At 45.7% G+C, this 21,481-nt stretch overlaps 1 protein-coding gene across 2 annotated transcripts; it reads left to right on the top strand.

The window, feature by feature from the left end:
- Nucleotides 1-113: 113 nt before the first annotated feature.
- PPM1K (protein phosphatase, Mg2+/Mn2+ dependent 1K) lies at nt 114-21,451 on the top strand. 2 transcript variants are annotated; one of them, XM_017820115.1, is made up of 7 exons: nt 114-219; nt 3,879-4,407; nt 4,967-5,067; nt 12,455-12,620; nt 13,150-13,294; nt 14,336-14,470; nt 14,797-21,451. In XM_017820115.1, exons 2-7 carry the CDS (start codon nt 3,968-3,970, stop codon nt 14,926-14,928), a joined length of 1,119 nt encoding a protein of 372 aa, XP_017675604.1. In that variant the 5' UTR covers nt 114-219; nt 3,879-3,967; the 3' UTR covers nt 14,929-21,451. The 2 variants fall into 2 exon arrangements, with proteins under 2 accessions (XP_017675604.1, XP_017675603.1); XM_017820114.1 differs by lacking the exon at nt 114-219 and adding an exon at nt 735-822.
- Nucleotides 21,452-21,481: the final 30 nt, after the last annotated feature.

The raw sequence follows: 21,481 nt of genomic DNA, 5'->3' as shown, positions 1-21,481 counted from the left end.
GTCACTTAAGAAGGCAGCAGGGCTTTTCTCGTAGAAGCGGCCACCTCTGAGCGGCGCACGGAAGAGTGTTTTGAATCTATAGATGTATTTTTCCGTAAAGACGTCATCGCTGTTTCCCCAGGCCTCTTGAGCAGCCCAGGGGCAGCAGTTGCAGGCACAGCTCGGCTGTCCCTGCAATGGAGCTTCCACCTGCCGACAGCTAAAGGAGGCCAAAGCCAGGTGAGGGTCGGCCTCTTCTCCCAGGATGAGAGGACACGGTCTTAAGCTGTGCCAGGGGAGGTTTAGGTTGGACTTTAGGAAGAATTTCTTCACAGGAAGGGTGAGGAGACATTGGAATGGGCTGCCCAGGGAGGTGGTGGAGTCACCACCCCCGGAGGTGTTTAGGGAAAGACTGGACGTGGCACTTGGTGCCATGGTCTGGTTGACACGGTGGTGTGAGGTGATAACCTGGACTTGATCTCAGAGGTCTTTTCCAACCTAATTGACTCCGTGATTCTGTGCAATCGGGCGCTGCGCAGGCACACCGCCACCAGCCCGACGCCTCCGCCTCGGCCAAGGCCATTCGCGCCTCCTCCCCCCGCCGCAGCCCCTCTCCCGCCTGAGGCGGAGGCCGGAGCCCCGCTGGAGGGGCGGGGCGGGGGCGGTGGAGGAGGCTCGGCCGCCGGGGCCGCCGCCGCTGGGGCCGATTGGCGGGGCCGGTTGGGCGGGCGGGGCCGGGGCGCAGCCGGCGGCGGCAGCGGGGCAGCGCTCGCAGCCTCGGCCGGGGAGGCGCCGCTCTCGCACCGCTGGGGCGCTGCCGCCGGTGCCCGGGCGCGGGAGGAGGTAAGAGCTGCCGCTCCCCGGGCCGGGCCGGGCCGGCCCCCGGGGCAGCGCCGGGGCTGGCGGTGAGCGAGGGGAGGGCGCCGCGGGGAGCTGGGCGGGATCCGCGGCGCGGAAGCCTCTCCCTGCGGCTGCTGGGCGGGAAGGGCCGGGGCAGGGCCGCCGCTGTTCCCCCGGGGCTGGCACGGCACGGAGAGGGGCTGGGAATGGCAGGGAGCGGGGCTGGGAATGGCAGGGAGCGGGGCTGGGAATGGCAGGGAGCGGGGCTGGGAATGGCAGGGAGCGGGGGCTTGAACGGCGCTGCCCGACGAGCCGCGCAGCTTTTGTCACGATGCACAGAATAAACCCGGTTCTGTGATTAGTAAACTAGTCATTCGTGATTAGTGTATTGCAGCGGAGTCGTCTTTAAATTGGTGCTGTACGTGTGCAGTTCGCTGTCGAGGCAGGGGGGGCGAGATTAGGTTGTCACCGATTTAAAAAAAAAAAACAACAAGCCAACCCTCTGTTTTAAGTCGAGCTTAACATAACAGTTAACGTACCCTTCGGTCCTGCCGGCATCTGTGGGGCTTGGAAGGCACGCGAGGCAAGTGCACTTGGAGTTGTACATTCCTTTTCACATACGTCGGATCCCCCGGGGCAGCAGGCATGCCTTCGCTTTCTTCCGGGCTTCCCTTTTTTCCCCCCCTTTGCTTCTGGCAGCCTGGAAAATTTCCATCTGCGGAGCAGCAGCCAGCCTGTAAAAAGGGGCACCACGCATGTCGAACTACAGTTTTAATCGCTCACTGCCTTAGGCTATCTATTTCCCTTCCTGCCTGCAGGAACTGTTTCTCTGAGTTAAATGCGTGCAGGTGAACAAGATCAGATGGAGAGCCTCAAAGCAGATTTCCATCTAGAACTGTCCATCTTGCACTTTGGCTTTAGCAGCAGTCCCCCCCTCCCTTTTCAATACCTCAGTTCGTGTTTGCAGACATACCAGCTAGCAAAGCACAGACTGTTGTATGTCCAGCTAAAAGCAACACTGTTTACATAACAGAAACTGAAGAGCAGGTTCCTGCTCATGACTTGCAGAGAGGCTTGAAAACCAAAACTGTCGTCAGCATTTATTTTTGGCTGGAATAAGAGGCCTTCTGAGAGTTGAATTTGATAGGGAACAAATGCATTAATTAGCTTGTGAATTTGGACTGATCCTCTGATTCATGCTGTGGATACAGGGGAATCTAAATATAAGTAGCATTTCATGTTCTCTTCTCAAACTGACAGAAGTGAAAACGAGTGTGGGTTTTGTTAATTGGCAGGCTTTCAATTTGCTCGTGCTGCGTTTCACAGAAGGAAGTTAATGTGCTGTTGTTACGATTCAAGGATAACAGGAAAGAAAAAGAAACTGGAGGAAGTAAATCAATTTTTAAATACCTGTAAGAACACTGAAATATTGGTGTGATATTGCCATCACCCTGCAGTAAAATGGAAAATCTTAACATTCCAAGTGGTTCCACATTTAACTGATGCAACAACAGTGATTTCCAGAACATTCAGCCTTTTATCAAGTCAGGAGTTAACTTTTAAGTGCTAAGTAAAGAAACCTTTCCTCTTTCCATGCAGAAATTGCATGAAAGGTAAACCAAGAGCATCTAAAGCAACATGCTTTGAGCTGTGAACAAGTTTAATGAATACCTCCCAAAAGCTGTGTCAGTGCCATTTTCTACTAAAGCAACCACTTCCTAAGTTACCTTTGACAGCATGTTTTTTACAAGCACACGGATTTTATGTAGCTATTTAAAAACACAGTTTAAAAAAATATTTCGGATCTACAGATACACTTGTGACTGGCTTGGGGAAAGTACCAGAGCCAGCCCAGAATTACAATGTCTCTGGGGTACACGTGTTGCTCTTTGCTGCTAGATTATGTCAGACTACTCTGGTGCCTTTTTTTTTTTTTTTTTGCATTCACCGTAAGCCTGGATATTTTTAGTTCCTTTATTATGGCATATAATACCTTTCACTCATAATTTTGCTCTCAGCAAACTTTAAGCAATTAAGTTAGAAATCCCTCACTTAAAATTTTGCATGATTAGTTACAGTGATCTGATGGTCCTGTTCAAATTACTCTGGTGCAACAACATGTAGTTACCACAAACTGCATCCCAGAGTTTCACTGAGTTAGCTATTTCTCTACAAAAGCTCAAATAAGCCAATCTTGAACATTTTTCAGCATACTAGATGAGTCATCATTAGTGAATTTTTGTCTGTGCTGAGCCAAGGCGAATGTTTTAATTTATCTGGACAGCAAAAGAGATCTGAGAAGCCAGTAGAAGATCTTGCTTGCCTCTGTTAGCCAAAGGAATCCATTTCAGGGCTCAGGCCAGACAGAACAGCAAATAGCTACATGGGATTTGTTTGAGGAGGAAGGTTGTGGGCGCAATTATGGATGTCCAAGGATACACTCTTAGTGGTCATTCTTAGCACAAAAAAAATCACAATTAACTTTGCAGGTTTGTGTTGAAAAGTATTGTTCAAGACCTCCATAAACGTGACAGAACTGAATATCCTGTGCAGATGAAAAACCGCTTTAAAATCTAAGCAAATACATTTCTTCCCCCTTTTCCCCGGGGAGCCACAGTGCGGATGTTTGGAAAGCATGTATGATAAGCTCATTTTTCACAACCTTATCTCATATTTTCACGTACTGATATTTTAGTGAAGTCATTATCACTCTCATTTGCTCCATCACAACCACATCTCATATTTTCACATACTCATATTTTAGTAAAGTCATTATCACTCTCATTTGGTCCATCATAACCACCCCAACCACTGAAAATTGGGGATGTCATTTTGCAGGTGGCCAGCAGGAATGCCTTACCTTGTTCTGCCTGCAGCACTCGGGTTAGATGTGGGCTGCTGAGTGTAGGATAGTTTGTCAGTGAGTCACACAGACCGCCCTGGACTTGCTTCCAGGCAGAGCTGCGCTTGGCATGATTAGCAGGCTCTGAGGGTGACGTTGTTTCCTAAATGATGTAACTGAAAATTCCTCTTTCCCTTGCTTCTTGTTTCCTGATCAGTTTCCTCATTGTTCTCCAAGACATTCCAGCAGCTGCAGTATCTTTTGCTCCTGATCTTTTTACCCTGAGAATCTCTGTGAAGACAAGTTATGTCAACAGCTACTTTAATTAATTTGGTACGAAATGGAGGGTGTCAAGTAAGAAGGAGAGCCGTGCTCACATCCCGCCTCTTGCAAGACGAGAAACGCCCAGCGGGCGCCTGCTACGTCTCCAGCTCTGAGCGCCATGCTTCCCGCTTCGATCCGGACGGGAGCGGGCGGCCGACCACATGGGACACCTTTGGCATCTGGGACAATCGCATTGATGAGCCTATTCTCCTCCCACCGAGCATAAAGTATGGGAAGCCCATTCCTAAAGTGAGCCTGACCAACGTGGGCTGCGCGAGCCACATCGGGAAGCGCAAGGAGAATGAAGACCGGTTCGATTATTCTCAGCTGACGGAGGATATCCTGTACTTTGCAGTGTACGATGGACATGGTGGGGCAGCAGCAGCTGACTTCTGTGATAAGTACATGGAAAAATATATTAAGTAAGTGCACATCAAGGGAATGTGTGTCAAATAAATTTCAGCAGAGATTCCTTCCTTAGGACTGAGAGAGAATTGGAGGGTTTTACCTTGTTAATCTTCCTAGATTATGTAGCCACCTGTCCTAACGGGACAGCAGGAGCATCAGGTGGAACAGATGTGCTATGAACTACTTATTCTGCGTGGTGCCTGCCCTATGGAGCAAGCCCACAAAGACAAGAGAAAAACACAATTGTACTCACCATCCAGGAAATGACTGGGAACACAGGGAGAGTGTGAATTGACTGTTTTCACATGAGGTCACTGTGATTGCTGACCTGCAGTTTGCTTACACTCTTTTCTCTCTATCCCATCCTTGGATGTTGGAAGAGGAACTTACATATTTGCAGAATCACAAGATTATGCTTCCAGTGCAGGTCATTAGTAAAACCATGTTACCTTTTCACTGAAATGCAGCATTATTCAATGTGTGCAAGGAGGAGATAGGAGTATGAAGCAAATTGATCAAGATGTGTATTTCTTGGAGAGAAGTTTAGTTTTTTGTTTGCTTGTTTGTTTCCAGGGAATTTCTTGCTGAGGAGGAGAACTTGGAGAATGTTTTGAGCAAAGCTTTTCTAGAAATAAACAAAGCCTATGAAAGGCATGCTAATCTCTCTGCTGATGGTAGGTAAAAAGATATTCTACTCATATGGGTGCGGACAATACAGCATGTCTTATTTGCTCAGTAGTATTGCAGTAAAATGTCCAGAAAAGTGCTTGAAAACAGTTTAACTTAACACAGGATTTAGCTCTGATCACTTAACTGCAAATGAAACAATTATGGTTTACCTCCTTAAAATGAAATAGCTACCGAAAGTCTCAATCAAATTTACTGTGGGAGTAACGAATCTGAACGTTAGCGTAATCATTAGTGAATTTCTCTTAATGTGATTCTGTCAAGGACAGTGTTTGTCAAGGTAGCAAAGAGCAATTTAGATTTGCAAGGACCATAATTTTGTTGTGCAAGAAATGTGGAGGGGGGGTTGGTTTTGTTTGGGTTTTTTGTGTGTGGGAGAAGTGGTGGTTTTATATGTTTGTGTGTTTGTTTTGAAGCTGTTATTCCTGTGGTTTAAAAGCAGCAGTGTCAAAGTTCCCCTTTCTAACTTGGCTGCTGCACCTGAGGAGGAACATAAGCCACAATTAATGCAATTGATATTGCTTCTGCACAAACAGAATCACAGGAGTAGCTGAGTGTGAAAGGGAAAAAAGCAGTGAAGAGGAAAACAAGTTTGGCTGTGGTAAGGCTGTGGTAAAGCTGGCACCAGCCCTTTTAGACTCCGTAATCCTGGCTGTTAATGAAATTCTTGTGTATGTGTCTAGAGACTAAGTACATCTGAAGTTCCAGTTCCAGCAACTGGAGCTTATAGAGAGTAACTTGGGAAGGGAGATAGAGGTGCCTGTCCCAGTTCTGTCACAGGAGTTTTCTTGGCCATAAGTAAAATTTTGAGAGTCAGTTTAGCCAATCTTAAAAAAACCCCAAGAAACAAAAGGCCAATTAAAAAAAAAAAAAAACCAACAAACCACAACAATGAAAAGACCCCAACCACCAAACCCACCTTTGCCACCCCAAACAAACAAAAAACCTGTCCCAGTGCTGGTGCAGGCTCTGGAAAAATGACTGAGGTTGTTCCAGAATGGAAACTGTAGAAGTCTTCTCTCCAAGAAAGACTGGAAACCAACAAGCCCTCTAGGGACTGAAGTGATACTGTATTCTCAAGCTGCTTTTCTTAAGCAGGGAATGACTACAATCGAGTAATGGAATGGTTTCCTGCACTTTAACTGCTAGATGAATCTAGGTAGACTCAAATTATTTCCTGGCAGGACAGGTAGCCTGACTGTTGCAGCACTGTGAGGGATACATACCTTTCCTCTTCCTTGGTACAGGCTAAGGTATCAGGAAAAAATTCTTCAGTCCCGAAATGCAGTCCTTAAAGGTATTAAATCTATAAATTTCATTTTCCCATTGTATTTAAGTGGTAAAAAAGTCAAGAGTCACTTTTGACCTATGGGGTGAGTTTTAACTGAGCTCATGAGAGACTCATCAGTAGAGCAGACGTGCTTTTTATCCTAGAGCCTCCTTGCAAATATGTTTTCTTAAAAGCCCAAGTCCAAGACAGCATTTGAATGCTAGTTTATGTGCTTTCCTGGATCAGAACCTCAAATTTTCATTAACATGAAGATCTGTTCATCCCCCTCCCTGCCCCCCTGTGAGTAGGACAGCTCTTGGTTCGGCTCATTGCAGTAACCTCTGTTAAGTGTCAGAGTGGCTCCTTGAGGAGAAGGATTGAAAACTGTGTTTGATATACTATTCTGTTATTCTGGAAATGGTTTCCAATTAGAATATTTTGTACCTGAGACTTACAGAACTGGATTAGAGCAATATTTCATAGACAAGTTGTGCAGCAAGCTGAGCATTTTAGAACTGCTTGTAGGATTTTTTTTCATATCATTTAACTAACTGGTGCTGCCTAATGCCAGCAAACTTATGCAATGGTTATCAGGATACTGGACAAGACCTCTTAATTAAAAAAGCTTGAGGTCAAGCAAAATAGAAGGTAAAAGTGTTGTCAGACATCCACAGGGGCCACACTCTGGCAGGCACTCAGTGTTTCTCAGGTAGGCTGAGCACCTGCAAGCTCTTGAAGGAGCCTGTGGGATCTAAGTGCCCAGTGCTCTTGGCTGAAAATCAAGCTGTAAGGCAAAGAATGGAGTAACAGGGTACGGATTTATGAACAGATTAAACTTGTTGCATATCTGTTGCTAAAATAATTCAATACCATGTTTTGACTGCTTTGTGTGGATATTTTGGTTGTTGCTCATGTTTTGAAAGTTACATAAAATTTCAGTGCTTGGCATGTGTCTGTTAGAAGCCTAATTCCAAACTGATTGAGTTTGCCAGCAAAATGTCTGATTAATTGTGGCTATTCTAGATGTGACAGTCCAGACAGTTGCTAGAATATCTTGAAGATGGTGGCTGGTTGTGTAATGGTGTGTCTGGGATACGGTGGATGCTCCCCAAGACTGACCTCCTTTAGAAACCTGGCCACAGCTGATGAAGTGGGGAATGATAGCTTCGTCTTGTTCCAGTAAATGGCCCTTCCAGGGCTCGTTCCTTTCACTATGTCTGAAAAAAAAAAAAACAAACAAAAAACAGTGCATGTTGAGGATGTCCAGGTCTTTGCTAACACACAGACAAATTTGACCTGAGTGTGTACCTGGGTGTTTGAAGGAACCTAAGTCCTGGGACAAATCCCTGTAGCCAAGGTTGCATGTTAAAGGCATATTTACTATTTAAGGGGTAAAAACCTTACATAATGGCACAAATTTAACAGAACTAGACATGTGCCTTGTTGGAGCCCCTGGCTATGTCTTCAAGAGCATGGCCCTTTGTAGGTCACTTTACAATTATAAAATATTGGAAATTACAGATGGAAAACACATAGCATAATAGTTACTGTGAGCTTTCAATAATTAAAAAAAAGGTACTTGCTACTGTGTTTGGCATGCAGTTCACTAGTGCTGTTGGAGGGTTGTGCTGGCCTGCTGGAGACTGTCACTGACAGTGATCTGTACCTGTTGCTTCACACAAAAGCATAAGAAACTTGCTGTAGGCATGTCTGGAATAATCTGTCCTCTGCCTAAATCCTGTCTAATCATTAACAGCTTGGAGATACGCCTGAGCCCTGGAGCTTGGTGTTTGGTATCTCTTCAAAAATGCATTTTCATTCCCTTCCACGCATTTAAATATATCCAGTCACTTTCAAGTCACAGCTAAACTTAGGTATAGGGCACAGCAAAGGAAGCTTACATCCAACCAATGTCATTGTCCATGGGACAACTGCCTCAGATGGGCAGAATTTTTGGATATTTTTGACCAGCCATAAAAACTGAAAATGTAAAGGCTGAATAGCTTTACTCAGCAAGGACTGAAATAAGAATGTGAATTTTGTGCTTGAGGGAATTGGAGCATTTCCCTGGAGAAATGTAAGATAAACCCTCTCCTGGCTCAGTGCAGTCACACAAGGTATTGTTACTGATCCTGTTCACTGTGAGCCACTGCTCAGAGAAAACTACAGGTGGTCTGTCCATCGACCTCCACGGTCAGTGCATCCAGCTCTGACCACAGTGACCACTCACTTCTGGAATAGCCATCTCATTAAAACATAGCCAGGTATTAACTGGTGTATCTATGTTTGAAAGGCACCTCTTGAACATTTTTATGCTGAGCAAACAGCAAAAGTTATTTAAAAATAATTAAATTTTAAAAGTAGTGGGGTTTGGGTTCGTTGTTTTTTTTCAAGTTGCCATTCAAAAAATGATTTTTATTTCTTTACATATGTTAACCTGCAACACTGAGGAAAAAGGAGAGCTGCAGAAATTGTACTTAAGTATCTCCTAAATCCATCAACATTGCAAAGGAAGCCTTTTAATCCAAGGACCCTGATTATAACCTAATCAAGTTAGAAGCTACTAATTACAATATTAAAGGAGTGTTAATTTTGCATATTTCCCATGGGTCAGAACAATTCATATACTTCTATTCAGTGCCTTTAAGATGGCCCCATTTCAGTTGGCACTGGTTTGGACTCCCCATTTTGGTGTTATATATACATACATACATACATATAAATAAATAAATAAATAAATAAATAGAAGAAAAAGATTTGGCCATATTCTGTACTAAAGATGTTCTTCAAAGTGGCCAGTCTTGCCATATATGAGGCAGCTGGCCCTCTAGCGTTGATAAAATTCTTTGGTTGATTTGTTGGTTGGTTATTTATCTCTACAGGGGGGAAAAAATGTAGATTTTATTTTGGCTGAATTTAAAATGGTTTTGTCACACAGTTATAGAAAGAGGGTGAGAACAGTGGCAATTCCCCAGAAACACCAAGGCTGATTTATCTGTGGCCAGAGGTGCACATGCAAGCCTGAAGTGCTTCCCATCTGACCTGCACAGACAGCACAGGCAAACCTGAAAGTGATACTTCCCCTCTTCTGCAGCCCTTACTCTTTCATCTCCAGTGTTGCAGGTTTATTTTGTTTGAACAAAGTCCCTGGGTGAATTTCCTATTTGCCTCTGTGTGCGTGTTATTTGTGGCAGACACTGTACCTGGTCAGCAGCTCTAGAACTGGAGGCCCTGGACATGTGCTGGGCTTCAGTGGAAAGAGAGATCTGCTTAATTTTGTCCCAGGTGAAGGAGTCCAGCTCCTGGACTACTGGAAGGTTCCCACATCCTCTTTGTCACATTAGTTGAGATGACTTGCAGTAAAAGTTGTCCAGTGAGTGTTAAGAACCTATTGAAAGATCTTAGTTTTATAGTGATATTGTTAGGAAAACAAAATAAACTCTTTAATTGTTAAAAGCCAATACATATGCTGATGCAACATATTTTGTATTGTTAAATAAACTAGCAGCAGTTGTCGTAAAGTGTTAGAAATGTTTTCCCATCATCATTCCTGTGGGTTGGAGTTGTGCTAGAAATCACATAATGCTGCATCCATGTTCTTGCATCCCTACCCAGATCATGAACTGGTTCCAAGAAGAGATCATGAGCAGCATTTGTGTTTTTTCTAGAAGTGCTATTTAACTAATAAACTATCAAGTCACTATGTCCATTAGTACCACAATTCTGGAAAATATCCCGACATGTTCTTTAATACCATCACTTAATTTTGTGATAGCAGCTCTTTTCTTTGCGTGTTTGCACTCAAAATATGCAGATTCACCCAAATGTTCTCAGTTTTCTATGAATTAAAGGCTACAGATCTTAACTTTTACAGAAATATCTTGTGTTTCTCAGCATAGTCCCAAACCCACAGAATGAAATGGGAAAGTAGCAGCAATTCTGCATTAATTTTAATGTCGAAGTAAAATGTATTTTCTGTAAAAAAAAAAAAAAAAAAGGTAGTTTTATGTAGGTTCTTTATTTCACTTCTTTTAACTGTTGGCTAAAACAGGTATTTTACTGGCTCCACTTAAATTCCTAATCACACTGATACTTGTTAGCATCCCACTTTAGTAGTGTGCCTCAAAGTGAGGCTGCACCAGACTAGTCCTTGCTTCAAATTAGAAACAAGATGTCAGTGTTTTTGCCTGAGCAGTCCAAAGCTGCCGGCACCTAGTTTGGAATATCACAGCCTGCATGGCAGCCGTGACATAGTCCCAGGTTTGACTTGGCCAGTGTTCACGATGGACGTGCTGGTTCAGTGTACAGCTAAACCAAGTCCTTGCTGCAGTAATAATACCTGTTTTAAATAATAACACAAGCTTAGTTAACACTGTTTTGTGAGGGTGTTTTTCCTTTTGATCCATCAACTCGCTGATTTCACTGCACAACAAGGCTCAATGCACCTTTCAGGGCTTTGTGCACTTCAATTTACTCCCAGCTCTGTTTTACTTACAGGGTGTTGAGGCCTCATAGGGTTGGGAAAAGAGGTTGTCAAGACCCCAGAGCAGCTGCATTCCTGTTGCTGTTTGGTGGCAGCTGGTTAGAGATGGGGCTGGCTGGCATTCCTTGGGATCAAACATACAGTCCTGTCTCAGATCTGTCTCCATTCCCCGGAGTCAGGCCTGCAGGGCCAGATAGTTGTAGCTGAGCTCTGCAGAAGCAGTGAGAGAAAGACATTTAACTGTTAGTGACATGAAAACAGGAATACATTCCTAAGTATACAGGATTTACATTCCTAAGTAAGCCCAAAACTCACCTCGAATTGGCTTGCTTTGAAAAACTGGAACAACTGGAAAAGCCCAGAATGCAGGTGACCCACAGAGGGCCTTTCAAGGGGATTTGACTGTGAATGCAAATGTTTTCCAGGCAATAGCTTGTCCTGGTCAGACATTTTACTGTAATAGCTCAAGTCAGCAGGAGTAGCTGCTTTCCAGGCAACTCTCGCTGGGTTACCTTTGCAGAATTTGCAGGAAGGGAAGGTACTAACTATAAAATGGGACTACTCCTTTCAAAAAAGCAAAGAAAAAAAGGAAAGCTTTTTCTTCACTGCAGATAAAACTACAGATCTTTTCTAAAATATGCAGACTCACATTTCTTCTTTTCAAGCACTTCTATTTATTCCTGAGCATTGTAGAAATCTAAATGAAATGCCCTTAAATTTACTTGCCCAAGTTAATCCAAGGTCCCTGAGTGCAGTCAGCCAGCTCAGCTCACTGTAGGAGAAGGAGCACAGCACCCAGGGCACTGTTTTGCCCTCTAGGCAGTCAGTCTACACCCTGTAAATGATCCCAGCAGTGCCCCGGGGCAGGTTGTCTGGGCAGCCACTGCCACCTGACTGCATCAGTTTGCAGGCATGAGGCAAGGCAGAATCCCAGAATCCAGCTTCACCTTTTCACCTCCAGCAAATTGGCAGGATCTGAAGGGAGTAGTGTTCCCCCCTGAAAAAGGTCAGTGGCCTGTTGGCTGAACCCTTCTTCCCTTGGCAAGGCTGGGAGAAGCAGAGAGGGAGTGTAACAGCTCTGACAGCAATGGGAGGGTCCCACAGACTGGGAAAGGAGGGATCTATTGCTTTTCCTCTGGTGACCTACATGGAGCTACAATTACTATTACTCAATCGCCTGCTTCACCACTTAACAGAAGGGAAGAGCCATCACCTTTATGGTGAGCTACCTGTGCAGTCACTGTGCCCAGGGATAAGGACAATATCAATGTAACTCGAGCTGAGCTAGTGGGACAGAAAAAACTGTTTGCTACAGGCTGAAAGGATGCCCATGTAACTTGCAGTGCTTTTATTCCACTTGCCCTGTTTGCAAGGAGCCATGTTGGTGCACAGAAATACTTATCCTTTCCACTTTCTCTCTCTTTCCCCAGTCCTACATGCATGCATGTTTGCTCTTTTTTTCTTGTTTAATGTGTAGATTTAGTTTAAACTTAGAAGCAATGACTTACTGGTTATGTAGAGCACATGTTGTCTTCATTTTACCAGTTGAAACTGTTTCTGCTATAAACAGTTCCACGCTTTGAGGCAGTGCTAAAACTTCTCTTTCATATGACATTTATAGCAACTCTGCTGAACTCTGGGACCACTGCAACAGTGGCTCTGCTCCGGGATGGCATTGAGCTGGTGGTGGCAAGTGTGGGAGACAGTCGTGCTCTGCTGTGCCGAAAGGGAAAGGCCATGAAACTCACCATTGACCATACTCCAGAAAGAAAGGAGGAGAAGGAAAGGTATCTGCTGGCTGATGATGGGGCTTCCCAGAGCACAGCCTCCAGTCAGGATGGGCTTGTGTTCTGCTGCTGGGTTGGGCCAGGAAGAAAGTAGAGAGTTGAACATGGCACTTTGAGGCCACCTCTGAGCTGGCAGTAAACAGCACAGCTCCAGTTAACTCATTGGGTTCCATTTAGAGGACTGTGGATGTGGAAAGCCCTCCATGAGCATAAACTGTCTCAGCAGTAAGATCAGCATAACTAAGATTCAGTACAGAGCCATGACTACATTGTTCAGACTTGTCCAAGACTGCCAAGTTAGAACCAAGACCTGGAGAAATGCACTGTGATTCCCAGGTCAGGACTCATCCCACCAAGACACATCCCTTCCATGGAACCTTCTAACAGCTAAAGCCAACCCTTGGTCTCCCAGCTTAGACACTCCATACCTCATTCCCCATTGTAGCTAGGGACAGAAATTGTGATAGAGAGGGCGGTAATGGTGTGAAGCACTAACTCATGTTCACTCTCCTTTTGTGCCTCTGGACAGGATTAAGAAGTGCGGTGGCTTCGTTTCCTGGAACAGTCTGGGACGACCTCACGTGAATGGTAGACTTGCAATGACGCGGAGCATAGGAGATTTGGATCTTAAAAACAGTGGTGTGATAGCCCAGCCAGAAACAAAAAGGGTTCAGGTAAAAGAAGGTCTGGTTAGCAGGGACAGCAATATTCAGACTAAGGGGCATCATAGGTATTTGATGCAGGTGGCAGCACCCACACGACATGAGCCCAGGTGAAGCCTGATGGCCACGTTGTTTTTTACTAAAGTAACCAGAGAGCAATTCTAATTAAGTTGTTTCAGATTAACACTAAAAGGACAGAAAAGAATCTGGTACTAGATTCAACCAGATCAACTTCTAAAACCCATTTCTCACAGAAGAATACATGATAAGGGAAGAAAGATAACATATGATATCTATTACTGAAATAATTAGTCTGTTTGGGTCTTGCGGTCAAATGAATAACTTTGAGGTGAACGCTGAACCATCACTGAGAACCAGGTGGGATATGGATGGGCCACCATCAAAAAAAGTAGAATAGGTAAAGGTTTGCACAGTTGAGAGGAAAGGGGGAGGAGGAAAGGGCAGCTGGACGCATTTTACCATAGCTCTGTAGTTGTGTGGAATACAAATTAACCACCCAGAAGGTATTCAGCACAGTTGCCTTCACTTTGGCAGGAAGGCTCTCCTTTCAGCTCACATTCTGTTTGTTACTTTTTTCCAATGCACCTCCCAGGGTGCCGGGAACTTACATTCAATTGGCCCTAATAAAAATGCCACCCACTAGGCCTGAGGGGTTTAGGGAGGTGACTGCAGTGCTATGATGTCTCACTTGAAATCCTGGCTTTCAGAAAGAATTTTGCTTACTGGATAATGTATCTGGTCTTTTGTAATAGATCTGGTCTTTTGGCTTCCTAGAACTGGAAGCACCTTAAGACACTCTCCTCCAGTACAGGGAACATAGTCTGTGTGACCCATGGATGTACCTGAGGATTCAAGGTGCAGCCTTTGGCTAGCCAAGAATTGGTGTTCCAGTTAGTCCTTGCACAGAAAGCAGGAGAGCAGGCAGTACCCCTGGAAAAAGTGCTTTGCAACAGAGTGTAACAACATGAAGGCAGTTAATCTGCCTTGCAGCACTCACCCCTTTGTTGTGCATTCTGTGTGCCTTTATTGCAGTTGCATCACGCAGACGACAGCTTTCTGGTCCTTACCACAGATGGGATTAACTTCATAGTGAACAGCCAGGAGATCTGCGACTCCATAAGCCAGTGCCATGATCCTGCTGAAGCTGCCCACGTTGTCACTGAGCAGGTAATGCCAGGGCACCATGTGCTTGTTGGGTTTTTTTGGTTTGTTTTGGTTTAAAAAAACCCCAAGCATACAACCATACATCCAAGTGAATTGGACTTTTTTCCTTGCCCTGGGTCTCGCCACCTCCTTGCCAGGCATCAGTTCAATTCACTTGCTTAGCTCACAGTCCACTGTAACTGCAGCTTGTTCCTGTGCTGAATATGTCATCGGCAAAGACAGAAATGGTCGGCGTCTCACCACGGTTCTGGATGGTGGCATATCCTGTGGAAAATTCTGGAGCATACCAGAGTGGAGCATCAGGGCTGACACTGTGTTTCTCCTTTCAGGCAGTGCAGTTTGGCACTGAAGACAACTGCACAGTTATCATAGTGCCCTTTGGAGCTTGGGGCAAGTACAAGAACGGCGAGGTCAGCTTCTCCTTCAGCCGCAGCTTCGCTTCCAGTGGGAGGTGGGCCTGAAGATCTGCCACAGCCATCTTTCCCTGCCATCATCTGGACACAGGAGAACATATCCATCTGTTCATAGCCTGACTCAGTGTCTTGTCCATCTCTTCTGTTCCCCGTGTTTAGAAGGTGCCACTGCTCCCTTGGTGCGTAACGCCCCGTTGTTGCTTACGGCTGACTCTATTCTGCTGCCTGCCTTTATTCCAGTTGGCACCGAGGCAGCCGTTTGGGACTGTAGTCCCAGCAGCTCCGCACATCACTTTGTTCACATAGACGAGGCTCTGGGCTTTCACCTGAGGCTGGAGGGGTTGCACAGTTGTTCCATACCTACCTGTATTCCCCAGGACCCTTAGTGACCTGGCAGCTCTGTAAGTCTGAGCCACATGCTGGCTCCCTTGTACGTTAATACGTGGGGGAACAAACGCACAATGTTGTTGGGTAGACAGAAAGAGGGCTTGTTGTCTTCCTCTGCTGTAGCCACCCAAAACTCCCCTGTGCTTCAGGAGAAGTGGGTGAAAAATAAGGCAGAAGTTTTGGAAGTGTTTAGGTTCTGATGCCAGTGGCATTCGGTGTGGCTGTACAACTTCTGAGACAGTGCTGCTTTGCAGGGCTTTATGCTCTCACCGCCATCATCCGTGATCCTCTAGCTCCAAGGAGACAGACTAGGCTGGAGCCACGTGCTGTTGGACAGATGGGAACCTTTCTCCATTGGGTCCAAAGCCTGTACAGTCTCTGTGGACCATGCAGCAGTCCCCTGCACTGTCTTCTTTTTGCTGTGTCAGTGCTTCACAGGAGCACAAAAGAGGGAAAAAGACGCAGTTTTGATACCCAGAGACTGTCATTAACTTGAATTTATTTTCTTTTTTTTTTTTTTAAATAAAGAAAATAAGCTAATTTCAAAGAGTTTACTCTTCAAGATTTGATGTGTAAGACAGTTTATTTCTTCATAAATACATGAAGATTTTTGTGCCCTCTGCTGAAGTTGTCCGAGTAAGCTGTGATCTCCCTTGTCTCTTTATGGTATACAGGGAGACGTAAAATGTCACAAGCAGGCTAGAGAAAGGAGAGAGCGTAACTTAAGGTAATTTTTGTTAGTTTTGGGTATTATTTCTAGGAGGTGTCAGATATTCAGACACCACAAGATAGTTTTATACTTGAAGGAAGTGTTTCCACTTCTCTTGTTGGGGGGGAGTCTGTGTCCAGCGAGGCATGGGGGGACCAGAGCTCTGAGCCAGCTCATTTTGCTGCTGTGACATGTTCTGCAGTGACATGTTGGCAGCAGGTGAAGATCTGTCCCAGCATGTCTTGTTGTGTTGTTCAGACCACCTCCTACCTCCTTTTCACATCAGGTGTGCAGCTCCTGTGGCCTCTTGGTCACCCTGTTGCAATGAAATATGGGCAGAGAAAAATTGGTCTTTTTTCAGGCTTGCTGCAGTATTTCTCATTCTACAGATGTTTCCAACTACACAGCTGTAAAATCAAAAGAGGCAAAAGATACTAAGTCACCTTGCAAAAAAAATTTCTGAGGTGCCTGCCCTGATCTTCATTTTCCAGTGTGAAGTACTTATCTTCATTACTTTTATCCCTTTCCTTTTAGTCCAGGGTTACTTAGTCACATAGGCAGTCATTCCATACATTTTTCCTTGCCTCTGGTTGAAGACCTTGCAGCACCCAGCAGAGCACCGTGTTGTACTGACATCATTAGGTACTCGGTGTTTGGAGTGTGCTGGTTCTGTCCCATCACTTGGTGTGTTACATGGTGTGTATAATGTACATATGCAGTTTATAAGCACAGAGAGCTTGTGAGTCTGCGTGTATAAATCTCTGTTGTACGGTGCCCAGGCCTCTGTAATGAGCAGTCCACTGTTGTACAATCATAATTCCTTCTATGTCCTCAGATTTTCCCCAGGGCTGTGGTTTGGTGTTTGCCTGGGGTCAGAATGGTTGCTGATCCTGGGCTCAGCCTGGCTTACCTAAGGCTGGGATGGCACTTTTAGTTGGTACCAACAAGAGCAGGTTCTCAGTCTGCAGCAAGTTTGAAGATTCCCACAACCCATTTGTGGCAAAAATAGCAAAACACAGCCTCTCCCAAGCACTTGAGGAGACATTGCACCTGACAGGTTCAGAGAGCTGCTCTGGTTTGTGCTGCAGCAGGAACACCTGCCAGTCTTCCTCCTGCCAGTGTCCTGCTAAAACAGCAAGTCTGGTATAGTTCCTAGCAAAGGGTTAACCACAGCCAGCAGCAGTTACTCCAGGCACAGGGAAGGGTTGGAGTCAGCCTCTGGAGAGAGAGTTGTTGTGGGGGTGGCTTTGGTATCAAATGTCAGACCCACTTGAGGGGCACTGCAGGGCTTTGGACAAGCTCCATAGACACTGTCCTGTTCTAAATGCTGCTCCTTTCAGTTTGGGCAGCTAGCCATCTATCCAGACAGGAGATACCAAGGGCTTGGGGGTGTTCGTGACAAGTAAACACAGATTTAATTTTTTTTATGAGCAGTGCTGGGTACTTGCCAAGCTGAATACGTGGTATTAAATGCAGACTGCTAATGAAAAACACTGCAGATGAGGAGCAGGTGCTCTGAGGAGTGACCTGGCAGCTAAAACAGCTTCTAAACATTGACCCAGATGTAACATGAAGTGAGAGTTTTCCTTCTCACTGGAGATTTCTGGGGCTTTTTTTTTTTTGTTTGCTTTATCCCTGTGTGGTTATCTGATTGCATAGAGAATAAAAGCAGTTGGGGGCTTTTATTCCTCCTAATAGTGGCTGTCCTCTCAGAAGAGGGTCCATCCATAACTTCTTTTGAATTTTATAAAGGGATAAGGCAAATTCTGTGAAATAGATGATTAGATAAAGATGTACTGGTGGTTGCTATTACTGCTTTTGTACAATCACAGAAACACTTAGATTGGGAAGGACTCCTGGGCATTATCTCACCTCCTGTCTTTACCAGTCCATTATTTTGGGTGGCCCCTTAACAGCTCTGTTCCCTCTCAGGTCACATACACGGGCTCCCAGCTCACCACCATCCCACTTCCTCATGCTCCCCTGGTCACGTGGGAAGAGCCAGGGTGCACCATGCAGCGTGTGCCTGGGGCAGGAGAGGACTGGGGCACCCCTGATAGCCAAGGGGCCCATAGGGATGAGGAGGTAGAGAAATCAGCTTCAAAGTTTTGGACCCAAGAAGACACTGTCTCCATAGCTGGTGTATCCATACCCAGGCAGCACATTGCTGCCAAGCTGTTACAATGCTGGGACACTTTGAATTGCTGTCCTCCACATGGCCTGTGTGCACAGACATCCTCTGGATCTTTGGAGACCTCATCTTCCTGCAGATCACTGCAGATGGCTCCCAGCACTGCTGATTCTCTCAGGTAATGGATGCCTTCATCTCTGTCAGTCCCCTCTGCGGGGGAGTTCACAAGACCATCCTCACACTTGGGAAGAGCCATCTCCAGGGACTGCAAATTGCTGCCTCTTTTCCAATTCCTCTCTCAATTCCCCAGTTCCTAGGAAGGGATTCCAGCTGTTGGGCTTCCTTACTTTCCAGTTGCTCACTGTCAGTCCTGTTATCCCAGCCAGCTATTGGATCAGCCAGGCAGCAATCTGCTCACCTGGAGTCCTGTAACCTTCCCGCATGTCTCAAAGCTCCGATGGGGTCAGTGACAGGGTAGTTTCTGCTTCTTGTCTGAATTTACTCACTCCTTCCTCCAATTTATTTGTTGGAGGACCAGCATCTTGATCAAACCTTTCCCCTTCTTCCTCCTTCCTTCCTAATCCATGATACGGACCTGCTTTTTTCCTTGACCGCAGTTCCTTCTGCACTCCTGGGGCAATTCCTGTAGTTGCTCCTGTTGTTTGGGTCCTGCCTCAACCACAGCCCCCTGAGAGCACTGAACTGTGGCTCCATAGGCACAGGCCAGGCCCCAGTACAGGGTGAGGGGCTGCTGGTTTTCACTTGGGTAAGGCCAGGCCCCCTTCCATCAGGTGACACATCAGTTTTCCAGGGTTGCTTGCCTATTCAGGTGCAAAGTCCCAGGCTATGGGAGGTGATATCTGTCTTAGGAACCTGCCCAAATCCTTCCACACACCCTGCCACCCAGGGAATGCCGCCTCAGGGCGCATTTCAGTATTGCCTCACCCAAACCCTTCTCTTACACCAAGATGACACCGGATTCCACCAACCCACAACACACCACCACTGTTGGTTAGTACTGTTCACAGCTCACGTAGGCGTGAACAAGAACCTCTGGAACCTGCACAGTCATCCACATCAGTCCCAAGTAGGGAGAGGGAGATGAATTCCCTCATCCTCTTACGGAGACGAGACAGCTCCCACGGAACACCAAGGCCATCAATGCCAGGGACAAAGCCCAGAGCCATTGTTTGTACTAATGTGTTCCCAAGTTCAGCAAAATAAAGAGGTAAGCAGTGCAGCCAACACACTCCATGACTCACACAGGAGCTTCCCACTTAGTAACTGCTGTAGCTGTAGCACACTGGAAACAAAGCTGCCCTTGTCTCGTGCCTCACATCGGTGCCAAAAAGGACTGTGGAGGGTTGACCTTGTCTGGACATCAGGAGCCCACCAAGCTGCTCTATCAGTCCCCTTCTCAGCAGGATAGGGTGGGGGGAGGAAATAAAAAGGAAAAAAACCCACACTGGCCAAGACGAAAGGTATTTTAATAAAGTGGATTAAATAAATATTTAGTCTTAGTGTCTGGCCACTTCCTGGGATGTAGGGCTTTAAGTGCACTGTGGTTGCTCTAGAAGACAAATATAACAACAAATGCTGTTGTCCCCCTCCTCCTAACTTTTTTTGCAGAGCAGAGTGAGGGGGGAACGTTGGACAGACAGTGCTGATGCTGTGGGAGCATCGCTCTGCAGCAGCCAAAACACTGGTGTGTCACCAGCCCCCTTGTAGGTACCAATGCCCAGCCCAGCATCGCGGCGCTGCTGTGGGGAATGAGCTCCATCTCAGCCAGACCCTGTGCACACTTCTAGGTTTTCTTCTATCTGGTCACTAAGCCTCCTGCTGCCTGTAGCAGCTCTGCAAGCAACCAGCTGTACACCCCAGGGACCAGCAAAATGCTCCTGCACAGCAGAGAGCTCCTTTCAGCTTGAGGACAAAGAGCAAATTGTCCTCACAACAGCAGCTGCCTGTCAGAGAGGTTTATTATTCCAGGGTATTGCAGGATCTCACACTTTGAATGAAAAGAAATGGAAACTGTTTGCTCTGTAGCTCACTGTCTTTCTTGTGCATCTGATATTTCAACAAAAAGAATATTTTTTATTGCAGACTGAATCAAAGATTAAGGGTGACCTACTGAGCAGACCGTAACAAGGGTTTGCTTTTCCCCTGCCTTTTAGGGAATGGATTCCAAAGCCCAATGGATCTGGTAAGAGTATTCTTTTGCCTGAACACTCCCCCTGAAGCAGGGCAATCTCTCACTGTACAGGCGCTGCAGGAGGGGGAGTTGTGGGTGCAGAAAGGCAAAAAATGCTGTCCAGCTGGGTACTCGTTTTTACTGTAAGGATATGGAAGGCAAGGGGGGAACCTCATGTTGCTGGAATTAACTAGGAGTGGTGTTCACACAGCAGCTGAACAGAAACAGCAGGTGTTCAGAAAACAGCTTAGTCGCTGCCACCTGGAAAGGAGGGGTTTGTGCTTTAGAGGGAACTCGCAAAAATGTCATTTGGAGCCTTGATTTAGGAGATCTGATCTCTCTGGGTGCTGAACACAGTGCAAGAGACTAAAATGGGGATGAGATCCAGTAGTTAATTTAATACGGGCCTTCAATGCAGTCAGTCCCTTTGGACCAAAATGCTCAGGGCTGGAGAATAATGATGGAGCACAGCTAGTGCTTGAGAATTGGTGTGTGGAGCAAAAATCAATATCACTGCTTTTTACATACTTGGGGGAAATAAAAATTATGAGGAGCTTAGACTCACCACAGGATTTCTGCTGACTTTGACAGGATCAGGGTATCAGGCCACATTTTCTGTCTCAGCAGGTGGATGTGCTGTGGTCAAAGGCATTGGGATTTCTACCTAAGGGAGAAGCACAAAACAACAGATACCACTGAAATTTGATTTTTTCTTGAACAACAGTCAGTTGGGCACTGCTAGGTCACTGGTCGCTCACCCAACAAGCTGAATGTATGGTACAGCAGCACTCTGGGTATTCCTTGGTTCTGAAGCTGCTGCTCTGCATGCAGAGATATCCATCGGGACCCAGGACATCGAGTGCTTGGGCAGTGGTGTGTGTCATAACTCTGTACAGACTCAAGTGCAATTGCATACATTCATTGCATAGTTTGCCTTAGGACTGTGTGTAATTCCTGTGGTTTGATGTTAATCTTTGATGTAATCATTGTCCAAATTTCATCTGCTACTACATTTTATAGAGCTGTCCATTTTCCCTTTTATTTTTTCTTTAAAAATATTTGTTCATTTTCATCAACTCAAAGCTACAGCGGAGGAGATAAATCTGTACTGGAATGCTTACAGGATCTTGTAATAAAGAATTTGCTTCTAGGAGTTGTGTCGCTACAAATGGATTTTTCTACT

The sequence above is a fragment of the Lepidothrix coronata genome, unplaced genomic scaffold (assembly GCF_001604755.1).
Source record: "Lepidothrix coronata isolate B3197 unplaced genomic scaffold, Lepidothrix_coronata-1.0 Scaffold79, whole genome shotgun sequence".
NCBI classification, from domain to species: domain Eukaryota; kingdom Metazoa; phylum Chordata; class Aves; order Passeriformes; family Pipridae; genus Lepidothrix; species Lepidothrix coronata.
Note: the sequence above shows the minus strand (reverse complement) of the source record. Positions and strands in the feature narration are given on the sequence as shown.